Consider the following 15,330-nt stretch of genomic DNA (forward strand, 5'->3'; position numbering starts at 1 on the left):
AAAGAGGCACATTTCTGGGTATGTGGCTCTGCTCGAGAACCTGGTGTCATGACGAACGGCAGGAGCCTGGCGTTCAAATCCAGGGGCCACATCCTGCCAGCTCGCCAAGCTAATCGTTGTGACACTTTAATAAATGTCACGTTTTTGACATCGCGTTATTACAATCCGTCAGATTAACATGACGAGTGGTTTTATAATCACCTTTTTCAGGCTATTATTTTTCAAGCCGCGAAACGCCATAAATAGCGAAGGCTGCCTCAGATCTTGCTCGGGCAACGCCCACCATCTATTAACACTTTGATCAAAAAGCAGCTGGGTATTCAGGGCATGAGAAATTGGAATCCTCAAATCCCTCCCAGCAAAGTGAACTCCAACCGCAGCCTCAACCACAGCCCCAACCACAGCCCCAACCCCACCCAACCGTACCGCGGAGGCTCTGAGCTAAGGCCCCATCGGTTGTTGTCACAGAGAGAAGCATCTGGCAAGATCGTAGCTCAGCACGTGGTCACGACTTTAGCATTACAGTAATTTCATAATCGCAGTGTTTACATTTTTTAATTCCTCTAAAAGCCAGCGCGTGCCATCGCAGAGAGAAGAGCCGACAGGTTTTGGAAGAACAAATTTGTACTAAGAATGAGAGTGTTTTTGCAAACGTCTGCACGGAGATACGTCGGAGATAAAACGCTGCTTATAATCACCCCCTCCCATACAAGTCCTTTATACATGTCCTCACGAACACAACATTTAATAATCGTAACGACATACGGTCATTTGAAATGTACACCCGGGAAGAGGCGCATGCTTAGAATTACGGAGGGGACGAAGAGAAAAAAAAAGCGGACACACGTGGGCAGGACACCGTTTGGAGAAGAGGAGGCTGGGACTAATGATGGAGTAAGCAGCCGAATGAGGAGAAACAGCTGAGAGGCTGCCCGTCGCTCGAGACGAAACGGCGAGAATCGTACTCGTGTACTCGGGAGCTAAATGGACTGCCGCATCACGAGACCACGATGTCTTGTTGTTCTTCACCCGCACCTCCGATTAGTGCGGTCGGCTACGTACGGCGCAAAAGAAGTTCAGCATGCATACATCCATATGGCAGTGGCTTGGGGGGAGAAGCCTTTATCCAGAAGTGGATATAACATGGTTGATGATGACGAGGACCATGACGACCCACGAGAGGCCTGCTTATTGAGCTCACCGAGCCTCATTACTTTTTGCAGGAGGGTTTCGCCTAAATTACCGAGACCTTCCTGTACGAGTCGTTCTGTGTTTGCACACGGCTGTAAAAAACAGGCAATTTCCGGAAGCGGGACGACCCAAAATAGCTAGCTACAACCCTACTTGCCCAACTGCTTCTTAGGAGGCATCATAGCTGCGGGACTACATTGCCGTCAGCTCTGGCATTTGGTTCCGGTGCCCAAGTGCCTAACGAGGCCCCCGAAAGTGGGGCTTTGCAGAACCGAATTTTTGACACGGTGGCTTCTTTTCTCTCCTCCCCCCTCAAATGAGTTTGCGGCCAAGCGAGACGGAGCGCGCAGATCAAACGAACGATCGCTTCGTGTTAACGATCCCTCGCGGAAGTCGGTACACGTGAAGAAGCGCCAGCGGTTCGCTGCGAATAAAAAATGTTGCCGGATGAACCGACTCGGAAGAGACGGAAAAAAACAAACCTCCCCCCCCCCCGCGGTTGTATCTCGTATCTTTAAAAATATATATACGCGCGCTTGCGCTGAGCGACGCTGGGCTGTCCGACTGCAGGCTCTCTCCGCTTCGTGAATAAGAAAGCGGACTTGGCACGATCGGCGAAGCGTGTCGCCGTGGGGCTTTAATGATGCCGCCGTGACACCGCAACCAGAGACGTGGACTGCATTACTGATGCCAGGACTCAAGTGCCACCTACGGCAGCGGCAAAAGTCTATTCTCTCGTGAGAGGAGATTTAAACTCACGGCCGGCCTGCATCTTCGTTTTACGTGGACTAAGTCACAACACGCGCGCACGCAGATGTCGCTTTCGCTAAACAGTCTGCTGTCCTATACCGTTGCGTGCTGTTTTCATAACGCGGATTGGATATAACGCGACGAATGCATTAGGGAACGCGTTTTGTTTATTACGCAGATGCAAATTGGATTTAACGCGATGGAGTGAGCAGAATTATGTCGCGCGAGTAGGAATAAGCGGTCGTACGACTGCCTCGGCATAGCGCCGCACAAAGGCGGGATGCTGCTGGATGCTTCTAGATGCTACGCACACGCCGCAGTCTTTGTTCGGCATGCACGCGCATCCCACGTGTTATCGCGGACTGCGCTTTTCCCCCTATATTATACATCATTTATTATAACGCGATTTTTCATTCACGCGATGTTCTTCAGGAACGCAACTACCACAGCGTTATATAATTGTTTTAGTTTATCCAGGGGCTGCGACAACGCAGACTTTTAACCCGAGTTGTATAGTTGCATTAAACGTCGGCGGAAGGTGGGGAGCGATGGCGCAGTGGCTCACGCGCTGCGCCGTGAACCCGGTGACCCCCGTGTTTGATTCCCGAAGGCTGACACGTTAGTCACGGCGGCTCGCCATGCATGGCTCACGTCGGCGGCGAGCGATACCTCTGTACCAGTCACGGGGCACACCCCTCCCCCCCACATTCTCTTCACCAATCTAAGCGAAACTATTTATTATTTTACCAGCTCTTCGTCGGAAGCGACTTGGCCACAAATGATAGCTCAACGAAGTGGTTTATCGCGTGGAAATGTATGGCAGCCGAATACTCTGAAACGCGCGGTGTCGATTCTGAATGCGCAGGGGAAAAACCGGGAGGGCCCGGAGAAAAATCCACGCGACCACGGGGAGAGAGAGAGACACGCAAATTCCAAATATGCAGGGTCGGGATCGAAACCACGACCTCCTGTATACCAGTCGAGGGAGTTAACATCTCGAAACCGTGGTGCAGTGACCAGCATGGGGAGGTACGGTCAAGCAACCCCCTCCCCCCCACGACTGATGTGGTGTAGGAAGGCCTTCATCCAGCAATGGATTGACAGCACGCTGCAAGTTCACAATTACATTCCGTCCCTGTGCACGATGGCAATACGTTCAGGAGATAAATGTCCGATGTCGACAACTGCTAGCCATGGACAAGAGGGCTTCAGGAGAGAGTTTGTGTATATTTGTTATCCCCCCTCCGTTGATGGAGCACAGACTACGCTGGTTTACTGTACCATCCATAGTTTCGGCTGCATGGCCACAATATCATTGCGTCTTATAAACTTAACACTATACACACACTGACTGTTTTTTAATTCATATTACATTTGCTGTTCATACCACGTGCTTCCCCTGGTACCATCGTGTATTATTTTTCCAGCATTTCCCCCCACCTCCTGGATCTCCTATGAAAAAAAAATATATTATCTCATTGGGCTCTCTCTCTCTCTCTCTTGGTTCAAAGGATGTAAAAAAATAACCGGAATGGATTTTGGAGCTCTGCATTTGAACTCTTACGAGACCTGCAATGAACCTCCTAAGCCACTTCATCACCATCAAGAAAAATACGAGCAAAACAAAAGTCACGCGGGACAAGTTCGATAAACGGTCAAAGATATATGTCGGGTGGGAGCACAGCGGGGGAAACACGGCGGAGTGCGTACTCTTGTGGAAGTGATTTCACACTCCTTCTTGGTTCTTTCGGTAAAGTCACGTAGAAGGGAAGTAATAAAATAATAAAAATAAAACATAATCAAATAAAATAATTCTCACGACGTTTCGGCCACAACGCAAGCAGCCGTCTTCAGGTGAAGAAAATATGTAGCCGAAACGTCGTGAGAATTATTTTATTTTATTATGTTTTATTTTTATTATTTTATTACTTCCCTTCTACGTGACTTTACCGAAAGAACCAAGAAGATGAATCCCTGCAGTCACGAAAGCTTTAAATCGAAATTGATTTCATACTAAAACCCACTTAGCCATCTGACAGTCCTCGTGTTGTTGATCGGCTGAGATGTTCACATTTACATTGGGTGATGGGAATACCAAAAACAAGGTAGACTGTGGCAACAGTGAGGAGCAGAGCACGACTTCTCTCATTCAGACTCTGTCTTCTCGACAGACCTGTTCTTCACCTGAGGACGGCTGCTTCCGTTGTGGCCGAAACGTCGTGAGAATTATTTTATTATGTTTTATTTTTATTATTTTATTATTTCCATTCTACGTGACTTTACCGAAAGAACCAAGAAGATGAATCCCTGCAGTCACGAAAGCTTTAAATCGAAATTTAACGCAGGGCCGTTAGGCACATGTATACAAACAAACACTCCCGTGTGTGTATCAGTGTATCCATCGAGCGGACAAGGGCCATCATTCGCTCCAGATTTTTTTCCCTGTGTCTGTTGCTCTCCGTGTTTCTCCATGTCTCTCTCTTTCATTACCTGGACTGGACAGGAGTTTACAAATTCACCAAGTACGTGGCTGTGCCTTACACGAGCATTTTAAGGGCTCAAGTCTTTGTACCCGAAAAAATATCTCGAGCGCTGTGTTTTCGTAGGCATAATGCAGCTGGGGATGTTTGTGCAAGGGTGTAAGCACAGGTGTACGCACGTACGTGAGTAAACGTGAGTGCCCATTTCAGAGGTGTGTGTGTGTGTGTGTGCACGCACGCGCTTGTGCATGCCGAGTGTTGACGTCGAGGTTTGCACACGCGGCTACTGGCTACAATCCCGGCGGCGATGTGAAGCCTCATTCCTGCCTGTGATGCACAATACGCAATGGCAGATGAAATCTGTGGTCTGGGACTAACGTAGGTAGAGCTAAACCTACAAATGAGTACGGCATGTGTGTAGTGTGTCAATTTAAGCAATGGGGGGGGGGGACAGTCTGTGTGTGGTGTTGGTCACACCACCGCCTTTAAATTCGCAACACTGGCCTACAGAGGTGGCGGAACGAAATTGTGTCTGGATTGTACAGGCCCGGCAAAATCGGGCAGGACAAGGGGTGGACATGGGGCAGGGCAAGAGGGAGAGAGACAGACACACAGTGAGACGCAGACGAGCGGACGTGGACCGGGACAAGAAAACGCAATGCAGAGAGGCAATGAGAGAGAAAAAAGCGTAGACGTGTGTAGGGCAAAGAGGGTTTCCTGCCCAGAGAGAGACACACAGATACACAGTGAGACACAGACGAGCGGATGTGGACCGGGACAAGAAAACGCAATGCAGAGAGGCAATGAGAGAGAAAAAAGCGTAGACGTGTGTAGGGCAAAGAGGGTTTCCTGCCCAGAGAGAGACACACAGATACACAGTGAGACACAGACGAGCGGATGTGGACCGGGACAAGAAAACGCAATGCAGAGAGGCAATGAGAGAAAAAAAAGCGTAGACGTGTGTAGGGCAAAGAGGGTTTCCTGCCCAGAGAGAGAGAGACACACAGACACACAGCGAGACACAGACGAGCGGACGTGGACAAAGAGACAGGAAAACAAACGCAGAGACGACGACGACGACGAGAGAGAGAAAGGCGTGAGATGCACGGAGCAACAGACACTGGGACACAGATTGACACGCGCTTACACACAGACAGGGTGGCGGGAGGAGGAGGGGGGGGGGCAGACTGTGAGACATGAAACAGACACGAAGAGAGGAAACGAAACAGACCCAGATATGAAAAAAGAGAGAAAGGGTTTGCAGCAGGACACACAAGAGTGACAATAACAGTGCACACCGCAATCTTCTTATGATGATTGTCACTTAACTACTGGATGTTGGCATTGAAGATCTCACCCAAGGAATTCTAACGGTGCCTTAGGCTGAACGGGGGCCTCGGGCATCATTAAGGCTGAACCCTAACAAATGATTAAGGCATCGTAGCCTGACTCGAAGAATATCCATGCAAGTTATTATATATATGTATGTGCATGCGTGTTTCCGCGCAGTGACTGCTCACGTCTAAACACTTGCTCATGAATAGAATTCCAAATATGAAGCGGCAATAATGCACAGGTGAAAGGGCTATTGAAGTAAAGCACACCAGGCATTGCGATCTCACGCAAGACGATGACTTTGTGGCGATCGACGCAGTTATTTGCTGCACTTTAGGTGGATCAGTGCCCAGATCGTCAACCTACCCCCACATGGAAGCTATGCATCATCTTCATCCTTCTCGTGAATCATCGCTACTTCATTGCAACTGCTAGCTCAATGACTGGCGATGAGTGTGCGTCTCTCTGCTGCTCCTTCCATCGCCCGTTCACCCAATCACCCGCGGCGGTTCATCTCCCTTCCTCTGCCTCTCCACCCTTCCCGTGCGCGTCACAATCGTGCACTTGCTGGAGACGGCGGCACAATCGCGGGGGGGGGCGGGGGTGGCAATGACACGGCACAACACCTCATCCAGACGCTCTAAGATGTGGCTGTTTGTGTTGGCGGCGGTGGAATAGCACAAATAACAATGACAGCGTGTGTCGTCTAAAGAAGCCAGAATGGATAATGATTGACGTTTCGGGCAATGGCTCTTATTCATCTTCTTAGCGCATTAAACTCTGCTATGCTATCAAGAAGGACCATCGCCTGAGACATGGTGTGAAGAAGAGCCATTTGCCCAAAACGTTGCCTATTATACATTGTTCCTTTCAAGGCCACAGTGTTATTGCTGAACATGTCTTGTTTTTAGTTTGTTATACAAGCACAGGTTTGATATAAGCATTACACTTGTGGCATCAGATAGACGCCACATTACTTTGATGAGTAAGCTTGCTCCCAAGGGTCCGTGCTTATATCCAGCCCCCCCTCCCGAAGCTGGCACAGTTCGCCTACTGGCTGCCACAGTGCTACCACGCACACCTCGGTGCTAAATTGCGCGCGTGGCGGCGGCGGTGGTGGTGGTGGGTTGGTGGTGGCGGAGACGGAAAGGAGGAGGAGGTGCCGTACAAGGCTGCCGAGTGTTCTCCCAGCCAAGGAAAATAGACGCAACCAGAACGGGGGGAAGGTGGGTGGGTGGGAGGAGGAGGAGGAGGGTGTTCTTAAAGCGAAAAGCAACGTGGAAATGAAATCTCGGGAGCACAGCACAGAAGGAGATGGAATGTAGAGTCGCAGCGTCAAGGCAGGAATATCGGAGGCAGAGAGATGAGAAGCCGTTGCACGGTCGGGTTGTGGCGAGGTTTAGAGGGTTCCGCCGATCGTAATCTACGGGCTGCGAGTTCAAATCCCGATCGTGGGGTGGGGCGGATCACAATACGATTTGAATTCTCAGAGCATCGAAACGTGGCCGCATCGCGAGAAACTGTCCAGAACTACGTCGCGCGTGTTTGTTCTACACGGCCAGGGCCAGAGGAAAAAGTAGGCTCGACGTTGGTCCAGGAGCGGCGGAGTCGACAGAGCGGATGGCAATCGAACGCAAACCACTGCAGTCGATTAACGACAGTACTCCCGGCATGCTGCAGTTCTGACTTACATACCCGTGGGCTTATTTTGGGTCTGTTCACTGTGTCAGGTCCGTGATGCGCTAGCACGAATAAACTCACCCACGTTCTGCATGACCACTTGAGACGTGGACAAACGTTGTTCTAAGCATTAACCGGTTCTTGTCATGGGAATGTGGAGTTTGCACTCCTGGCTCAAGGCTGTTGACAGAGACTAGCGAGACCAGACACTCATTTGAGACTCGCTGCACGAACGCCACGCGTGCTATACAAATAGGACTTATGGTATGAATGTTAGTAGTGAGGAAGTTTGATTCTCACAATGAAGGCGAAATGTTCGGCGGATCGTAAAGTGAACCAGTTGCGCCGAAAACACAGGGGAAGTTCGGAGCCAAATAAAATCAGAACATGAAAGAAATGCGAAACGGAATGGTGGCTTCATAATATAGAGGAACGATTCTTTCATAGAAAAATCCCCAGTGGAATAAAGGGGAGAAAATATAAAGAGATCAACGCATCTTATTTCACATCTCCCACAAATCTCGATATCACGAATCCACCGGAGCTATGCATTAAAATCTAGATTGAAAACTCACTTTCTTCAAAACTGCTTATTATGTTCAGTTTGTTCCCCCCCCCCCCCCCCCGCAATGGTTGGTGACGTATGATGCAAAAGAAGTTCAACGTACGACACATATGTACAATCTCAACACACTTATTGAATCTTTGAACACTCCCTCCACCCCCCCCCCCCCCCCGATATACTCCTTCCAACACAGCTGGTGTGACTTGCATGCAGGCATTCAGCAGTGTGCAACTGAATGCCGTCGATATCTCACACCTCTCCGTCACGTGCAGGGCACCGCACGGCCTTTGATGTAACGCCACGGGGGGGGGGGGGGGGGAAGAAACAAGCTCGGTGGGTTCATATTGGGAGTACGCGGGGGCCACCTTGGCCGCGGGAAGCCAGAAGGCTGAAATGGGAAGTCGACATATCTTTGGATACAGAGAAAAAAAATTAAAGATCCGAAATACGGAGCTGGAATGTGCGGCCAGCATCGTGTTTTTTGGAGAGAAAGAGAGAGGGAGAAAAAAAACCAGCATAGAATTGGAAGCAGAAATGTTGAGATAGAACACAAAGAACAAAGGAACATCAAGGGGAACAGATAGACAGCTTGAGACGTTTACAATAACTCACAAGATCAGCCTACCCGGCTCACGTAGCTCAAAGCCCAAGTGATTTCCGGCTCGATTGTGCACTGAGGTGGTGTTCATCTGCTGCTGACAGCCCTGAGCCAGAGGTAACAGTTCCACATTCCTATGGCGGGAGCAAAACACTTGTAAACTAATCAGGAATAAATACCCCATGGGAAGAATTTACAGTGCTTTGTCAATCCACTGCTGGATGAAGGCCTCCCCATTGCGAGTTGGTTGTAAGAGGTTTTTTTTTTGGCCGTACTTCCTCGCACTGTTTGGGGCGATTTAGTGAAGGGCCAACAGTTGCAGGATGAGTTCATATAACACTACGCCACTATGTTAGCCACGATGTTAGCAGTAGCCAGGAATCAAATCAGTTGGCCGGGTGCATAGCATGATGCAATGACCACTGCACCCCACCCCCCGAGTCCCCCTTCATTTGAATAAATAAACAACACGACTGTATAATTAGAAACAAAAAAATGAATAAAGAACTCGACAGGCAGGCAAGCAATAAACACTGCGCAGGGAAGAATGTGGACCCAGAACGTGAAGCTGGAACCACACTCACCCCTGACACTTGCTCGGTGCATTGTGGGGGACAGGTCACTCACACGCCCAGTCAGCTCAGGGAGCTCGTAATAACCGTGCCACGAGAGTGACCTCCAGCACGACGGCGATGGTCGGCTTGTGACATTAGCCACTTTGCTTGTTATCAAGAAAGGTCCCGAAGTGTTTGATGTTCTAAGCCTGACCGCCAATTCTCTCTATTTACACCTCACCCACCCCCGATGTACCTTCCCAGTAAGATGATGGACACACCTCTCTGTATCTTATTCTCTCCAAAATCTCTCAGCATGTCTCTCCATATAACCCACTCTCTCCATAGATCCCTGTCCACCTTTTCTCCTCTTTTTTCCGCCCTCTCTAAAATGATTTTCTCCGCTCTCCCATAGCCCCCCCCCACCCCCTATCCCATTCCCTTTGTGCCTTGTTGTATCTTGCACCACTGTGCTGTCCTTGAATAATAATAATAATAGACGCTTTAACTTGTAACACGCTGCACGGTATTCGCTCGCTCTGGTGGCGAGAGAGAGAACGGCCGTGTGCTCGGTGGCAGATGACGGGGAGCTCTGCATGCTGATATGAGCTACCCGTCGGAGGCCGTCGGACTGCGAGAAGGACTGCGAGAAGGGCTGCGTGCAGAACGAGAGAGAGAGTGAGAGAGAGAGCGAGAGACTGAGTGAGCGAGAGAGTGAGCGAGAGGTGGGGGTTTACATAAAGCAAAATAAAAAATAAAAAAATAAAAAAAATTACGAAATGATGAACGAAGCAAAGTGCCGACTACACCGAGCAGCTTCTTGTTTCCACTGATCGTAAAAAAAAAGAGAACGGCTGAGAGGAGCGAGGAGGAACCCACAGACGAATGGGAAGGCAGAAGCGGCAGCAGCAGCAGCCACGCCGCGGGGACCGACATCAACATTTGCCCGAGAGCTCTCGAGCTGACTTCCACCACCCCCCCCCCCCCCGAAAACGGTGAAGCGCACCCAGCACGACCCACGTCGGATCTGGCCATTGCCTCCGCGAGTGGGAAAACCGAACAGGAACATCTGAGTTCTCAACACACCGCCGGGTACGCCATGAAGCAATGCCAACTTCACAAATTGAAACTCGAGACAGCAGCTCTAGCAGCGGCGGCGACGGCGGCGGAGGAAATGTATTCGGCCTCGCCTGAAGCTGTTATTTGCATGGCTTCAATCGTGGATAAGTTGTTATTCTTCTAAGCTGTGTGCAAGACGACAATGAAAAGCGTGGAGGGAACTTCGGAACAAAAAAAAGCGCTCGTTGTTTTTTTCGTAATGTGTTTTTCGTGACATACACAACCGCAATGTGTTTTTCGTAATGCTTCAGGTTTGCTCCCTCCACTCTGCGGTTGTTATCTCCGCAGTTGGCGAGGTGAACTTTCCTGCCATTGTGTCTTGAGACGCGAGAGGTGACGGCAGGGGCCATCGATATTGGGATGAATGGAGCAAGAGGAAACGAAGGCTCAAAATCACAGCCAGACGCATGGATAAACAAGGAAATACGCCGACAGAACCCAACAGACGGACGGAATGACCAGATACATACATACACATGCATACACAACAGACAATAGTTGAGTAACGAATGATTGATTAATCAATCGATGCTATCGCTTACGAGGCATGCAACGAGTCTTGAGTGTGACAATCAACTATTTATTTTGCGTGCAAATGGTATATCATCTGATCCTTTGGGCGAAAGCCGGAGTGCCCGGACGAAAGCTACGCGTGTGATGTGCGGGGGAAGGGGGGGAAACACTAAATCCGCGAACATAGTCACCCACAAACACACACAGAGGAGACCAGCACGCAGCTGGTGATAAACTAAAAAACTTTTTAAAGTAACTTTTCAAGTAACTTTTCAGAAGTTACCTGGCCACAAACGACAGCTCAACGAAGTGGCTTATCATCAAGTGGAAATCCATAGCAGCCCAATACTCTACACGCACATTTACAAATGTGGAGGGGAAAAAACGGAGGACCCGGAGAAAAATCCACACGACCGCGGGAAGAAAGAGAGAAAGACACCACAAACTCCAAATATGCAGCAGGGTATCGGTACGCAATCGGGATCGAACCCACAACCTCCCGCATACCAGGCGAGGCAGTTAACATCTCACCACCGTGGCGCCCCCCGCCCCACGGCTCCCTCCGGAGCGACTCACCGTGTGCGTTCCTCCCGCAGATCAGATGCTCGTACGGCTGGAGGAGTCCGTAGAGCTCCGGGTCGTTTCCCACAGCTGCGTCCAGCGCCTCGGGGCATAGCGGCCTACCACGGCGACGCCGGTGGGCCGATCCTCCAGACCCAGATCCCCCTCCTCCTCCTCCTCCACGGTGGTAGCTGTGGTTGTAGCGGCGGTGGTAGTGGTGGGCGGGCAGCTGAAACGGTTTGCGCCGACAAACAAAACAAAACCTTGAACGATCGTCGCCATCGTCATCGTCGTCGCGAGAATCATTCGACAGTAATCGCGGGGTGGAGTTGTGGGGGGAGGGTTTTTAACACGGCGGGGACGTTTTAGAGTAAGTCGTCCGTGTACGTGTAAAGCCCTTCGTCAATCCACTGCTGGATGCGGGCCTCCCCACACTTTGTGTAGAATCAATAACAGACTGGGGGAACGCTAGGTGCCATCGTGCCTTGTCGTGTTTATATAATACCGTACTAGGAACAATGATGATAACAGTAATAATGACAAAAGTGTACCCACACAGCCCTGTAACCGTTTGCTGGATGAGGGCCTCTGTGCTATGTCAGTCATATGTGGGGTGGGGGGGTTATGACCATAGTTCACCATGCTGGTTCAAGCAGGGAGCATAGTTTGGGCATAGAAGTACAGTACAACAATGGATGTTTTTGCACTGCTCTCTCCAACACACAACAAAAGCCCCGCAGCAGCCTATAACACCTGTTATGCATGGCAGTTGCCCTTCCAAGGGCAGGTCAGGCAAATCCAGACTGAGCCCTGCTTTGCTTCCGGGGCGTGACGATATCGGCCACATTCGAGGGAATTTTCTCAAAGGATGACGTCGACAGCTGACGAAATGCGTACGGCGCCGCTGTGAAAGATATTCTTACATTTGCCGGTGATAACAGAGCAAAAGGCGCGAGCAGAAGGTCAAATAAGTTAAACGTTTTCCCTCTGCACGTCGCCCAAGTGCACCGCGTCGACGCGAGCCAATCCCAAGAAAGGAAGCACAGGGTGTGGGGATTCCGCTGGTGAGCAAACGATGCCAAGGCGAAGACCCACACCCATGAGCGAGGATGATCTAATCTGAGGCCGATCCATGTGGCACACAGACACCCAAAAAAAACAAAGATCCTCCCCATATAGCCTGAACAGACTGTTTGGGCAAGTGCTGTTAGCGAGCACCTATGAAGGCCAGCATGGCAGCTGAGGGGGTGGGTGGCCAGCGACCACGCCCGGCTGCCTTTGTCTCCTGAGTAGCAATATTTTCATACTGCACCAGGTACTCATTTGAGGCCGAGTCGACCTCGGGGAGGCCCAGGACCTGGTTCAGATAATCGTCACTTGTGTTGGCTGTGAGCGGGAGTCGAACTCGGGTCACCGGGTTCGTAGTGCAGTGCGCTAACCACTACACTACCGTTCCCACACACAGACACCACACTACACACGCACAGACACCACACACACTACACACAGACACCACACCACACACGCACAGACACCACACACACTACACACGCACGTCCGCAGTGCTGTGGCAGTCGACGCGATGCGCCACGAACACAACAATCGCGATTCGATTCCGGCTCACAGCCAACATTGGCGGCGAACATATGAAACGGTCCTGTTCCTCCCCGAGGTCGACTCAGCCTTAAAAATGAGTCGCCTGGGTTGTGGTGCCCACCACACCAAGCCATCTTGTGCCGCGCTGGCATTCGAAGGTGCCCGCTGACAGCACTTGCCGCAACAATCTCTCTGTTTGCGTGTGGCCGATTGAGCCCATCGGCACTTTGCTCTGCACGTTGTAACTTGTAGAGGTGGGGGGGGGTAAACGCAACGGAACTCCTATCAATTATACACAATAACATGCGTGTGTCTGTTTATGTAGTAATAGGGGAAGGAATGATGCAACCATTCATTGATTGATGAAAACTAAACTAAACTAAACGATTAAACTATTTTTAATTTACCAGGTAGGGCCCACTGAGCTATATAGCTCTTTTTCAGAAGCAACCTGGCCACTAATGTGTGGACATGTTTCAAATGTGGAGGGAAAAACCGGAGGACCCGGAGAAAAATCCACGTGACCACGGGGAGAGAGAGAGAGACGTGCAAACTCCAAATATACAGCAGCAGCCATCAGGGTCAGGATCGAACCCACGACCTTCTGCATACCAGGCGAGGTAGTTAACATCTCTACCTAAAGCTCACGATATGCAACGTCCACTGGGGCGACGGAGAGAGGGGATCAACTCGTGGGCAGGAGCTAGGATTGGTTGCAGCGCAAGTCCAAGAGAGATGGCGACGCCTTGGGAAGGCCTTGAGCCTGCGGTGCATAGATCACCCCTGATAATGAGGATCATGATACCTGCAGCTGTAATAGCATGACTTCATACTCAATACCTATGGCACCAGAAGTGGTCATACCCGTAGGCATAGCGATGTCAACTTTGTGATGAAGAGGAAAGTGGTATTATTTTAACAGATTCTAATGAGCCGGGAATTGAAAAAAAAACATGGCTCCTACACGTATGTAGGTATGTGTGTTGAACTTATTTTGCACTGTACGTAGCCAACCGTGCTAATCGGAGGTGCGGGGAAGGACACGAAAACTAAATACAAAAGCAGTTCCACATAAATGAGTTTTCAATCTAGATTTAAAAATTAATAGCTCCAGTGGCTTCCTAATATCGGAAGAGCGTTCCATAGAAGCCGATCTGAAAGAGTGCGATGCGATGACCACCGTCTTTGTTCGACGGTCAGCCAAAATCCGCTGCTTCTGCGAGGATGACTGGAGCTCGCGTGATGGTTTACACTCCTTGACGAGATCGGAAGGTATCGTGGTTCGTTTGCGGCGAGCACTTTGCGTGCAACGGCTGCATTAGTTCGGCAACCGGAAGCCAACGCAGCTCGAGCCAATCACGTCGCAGCGACGACGGGGGAACTCATCGAAGCGTACCTCCTCTTTCTTCTCGTGCACCCCGTCCTGGCCCACAGTCGTTTCCGCCGCCGCCGCCGCCTCCTCGTCGTCGTCGTCGTCCCCGACGGCGCAAGCGGCCAGCGCCCGCACCGCCACCTCGTCCACCAGGGCCTCGACGCAGGCGGCGAGCGCGATGGCCGCGTGCTCGTGCACGCGCGCCGCCACGCGCGCCTCCGCCATCCAGCGGTGGAGCCGCCCCACGGGCAGCGAGAGGCCGCAGCGCTCCGCCTTGCCGCGCCAGCCGCGCTCGCCGCCGCTCAGGCCGTAGAGCGAGAGGGCGCGGGCCGCCCCGGCCAGGCACGCGTCGGCCAGCGAGCGGGACAGCACGACGCGCGCCGCGCTCTCCACCTCGTGCCGCGTGCACCTGCGGGAAGGAAGGGGGTCAACACGGGGGTTTAATGAGTTCGTGTTCGTGGCGGGTTTTTTTTATGGGGGGGTAGAGATTTGAATTGAAAATTTTTTTGGACCAAAACCGTAACGGTTTCGTCAAAATTGCGAAAAGGGCGGGCGAATCGTTTACACGCACGAATTGGACGGGAAAAGACAAATGTCCCCCGTATAGCCTACACCAGATTATTTGTGCAAGTGCTGTTAGCGAACACCTGCGTATGTAGAACTTCTTTCGCACCTATGCGTAGCCAACCGTGCTAGTCCTTTTCATAGGCCGTACCAGCCTATGAAGTGCTGGCACGGCACACGGAGGGGTGGGTGGCCAGCACCACACCAGGCACTCATTCATGGCTGGGTCGACCTAAGGGACGTCCAGGACCCGTTCAGATAATCGTCGCCTATGTTGGTCGCGAGCTGGAATCGCACTCGGGTATTCCAGGTTTGTGGCACAGTGCGCTAACCACTACGCAACGGCTCCCCACAGGCATGCACACACAGACAGACTGATACCGAGGCACGCAGACACAGATATGTCAGGCTGACAACACGCATGCGAACTGACAGGAAGACATGAATACAAA

The 15,330-nt window shown here is 51.1% G+C and overlaps 1 protein-coding gene across 1 annotated transcript in view; it reads right to left on the reverse strand.

Annotated features, from left to right (window-relative positions):
* Positions 1–15,330, reverse strand: part of ABTB3 (ankyrin repeat and BTB domain containing 3) — a 108,762-nt gene that overhangs the window by 79,461 nt on the left and 13,971 nt on the right. Inside the window, exons 3-4 of the mRNA XM_078856253.1 lie at positions 14,339–14,723; positions 11,362–11,575 (exon numbers count right to left, since the gene is read on the reverse strand). Coding sequence (XP_078712379.1) covers positions 11,362–11,575; positions 14,339–14,723 — 599 coding nt within the window. The remainder of the gene's footprint in view (positions 1–11,361; positions 11,576–14,338; positions 14,724–15,330) is intronic.

The sequence above is a fragment of the Lampetra fluviatilis genome, chromosome 5 (assembly GCF_964198595.1).
Source record: "Lampetra fluviatilis chromosome 5, kcLamFluv1.1, whole genome shotgun sequence".
Lineage (NCBI taxonomy): Eukaryota > Metazoa > Chordata > Hyperoartia > Petromyzontiformes > Petromyzontidae > Lampetra > Lampetra fluviatilis.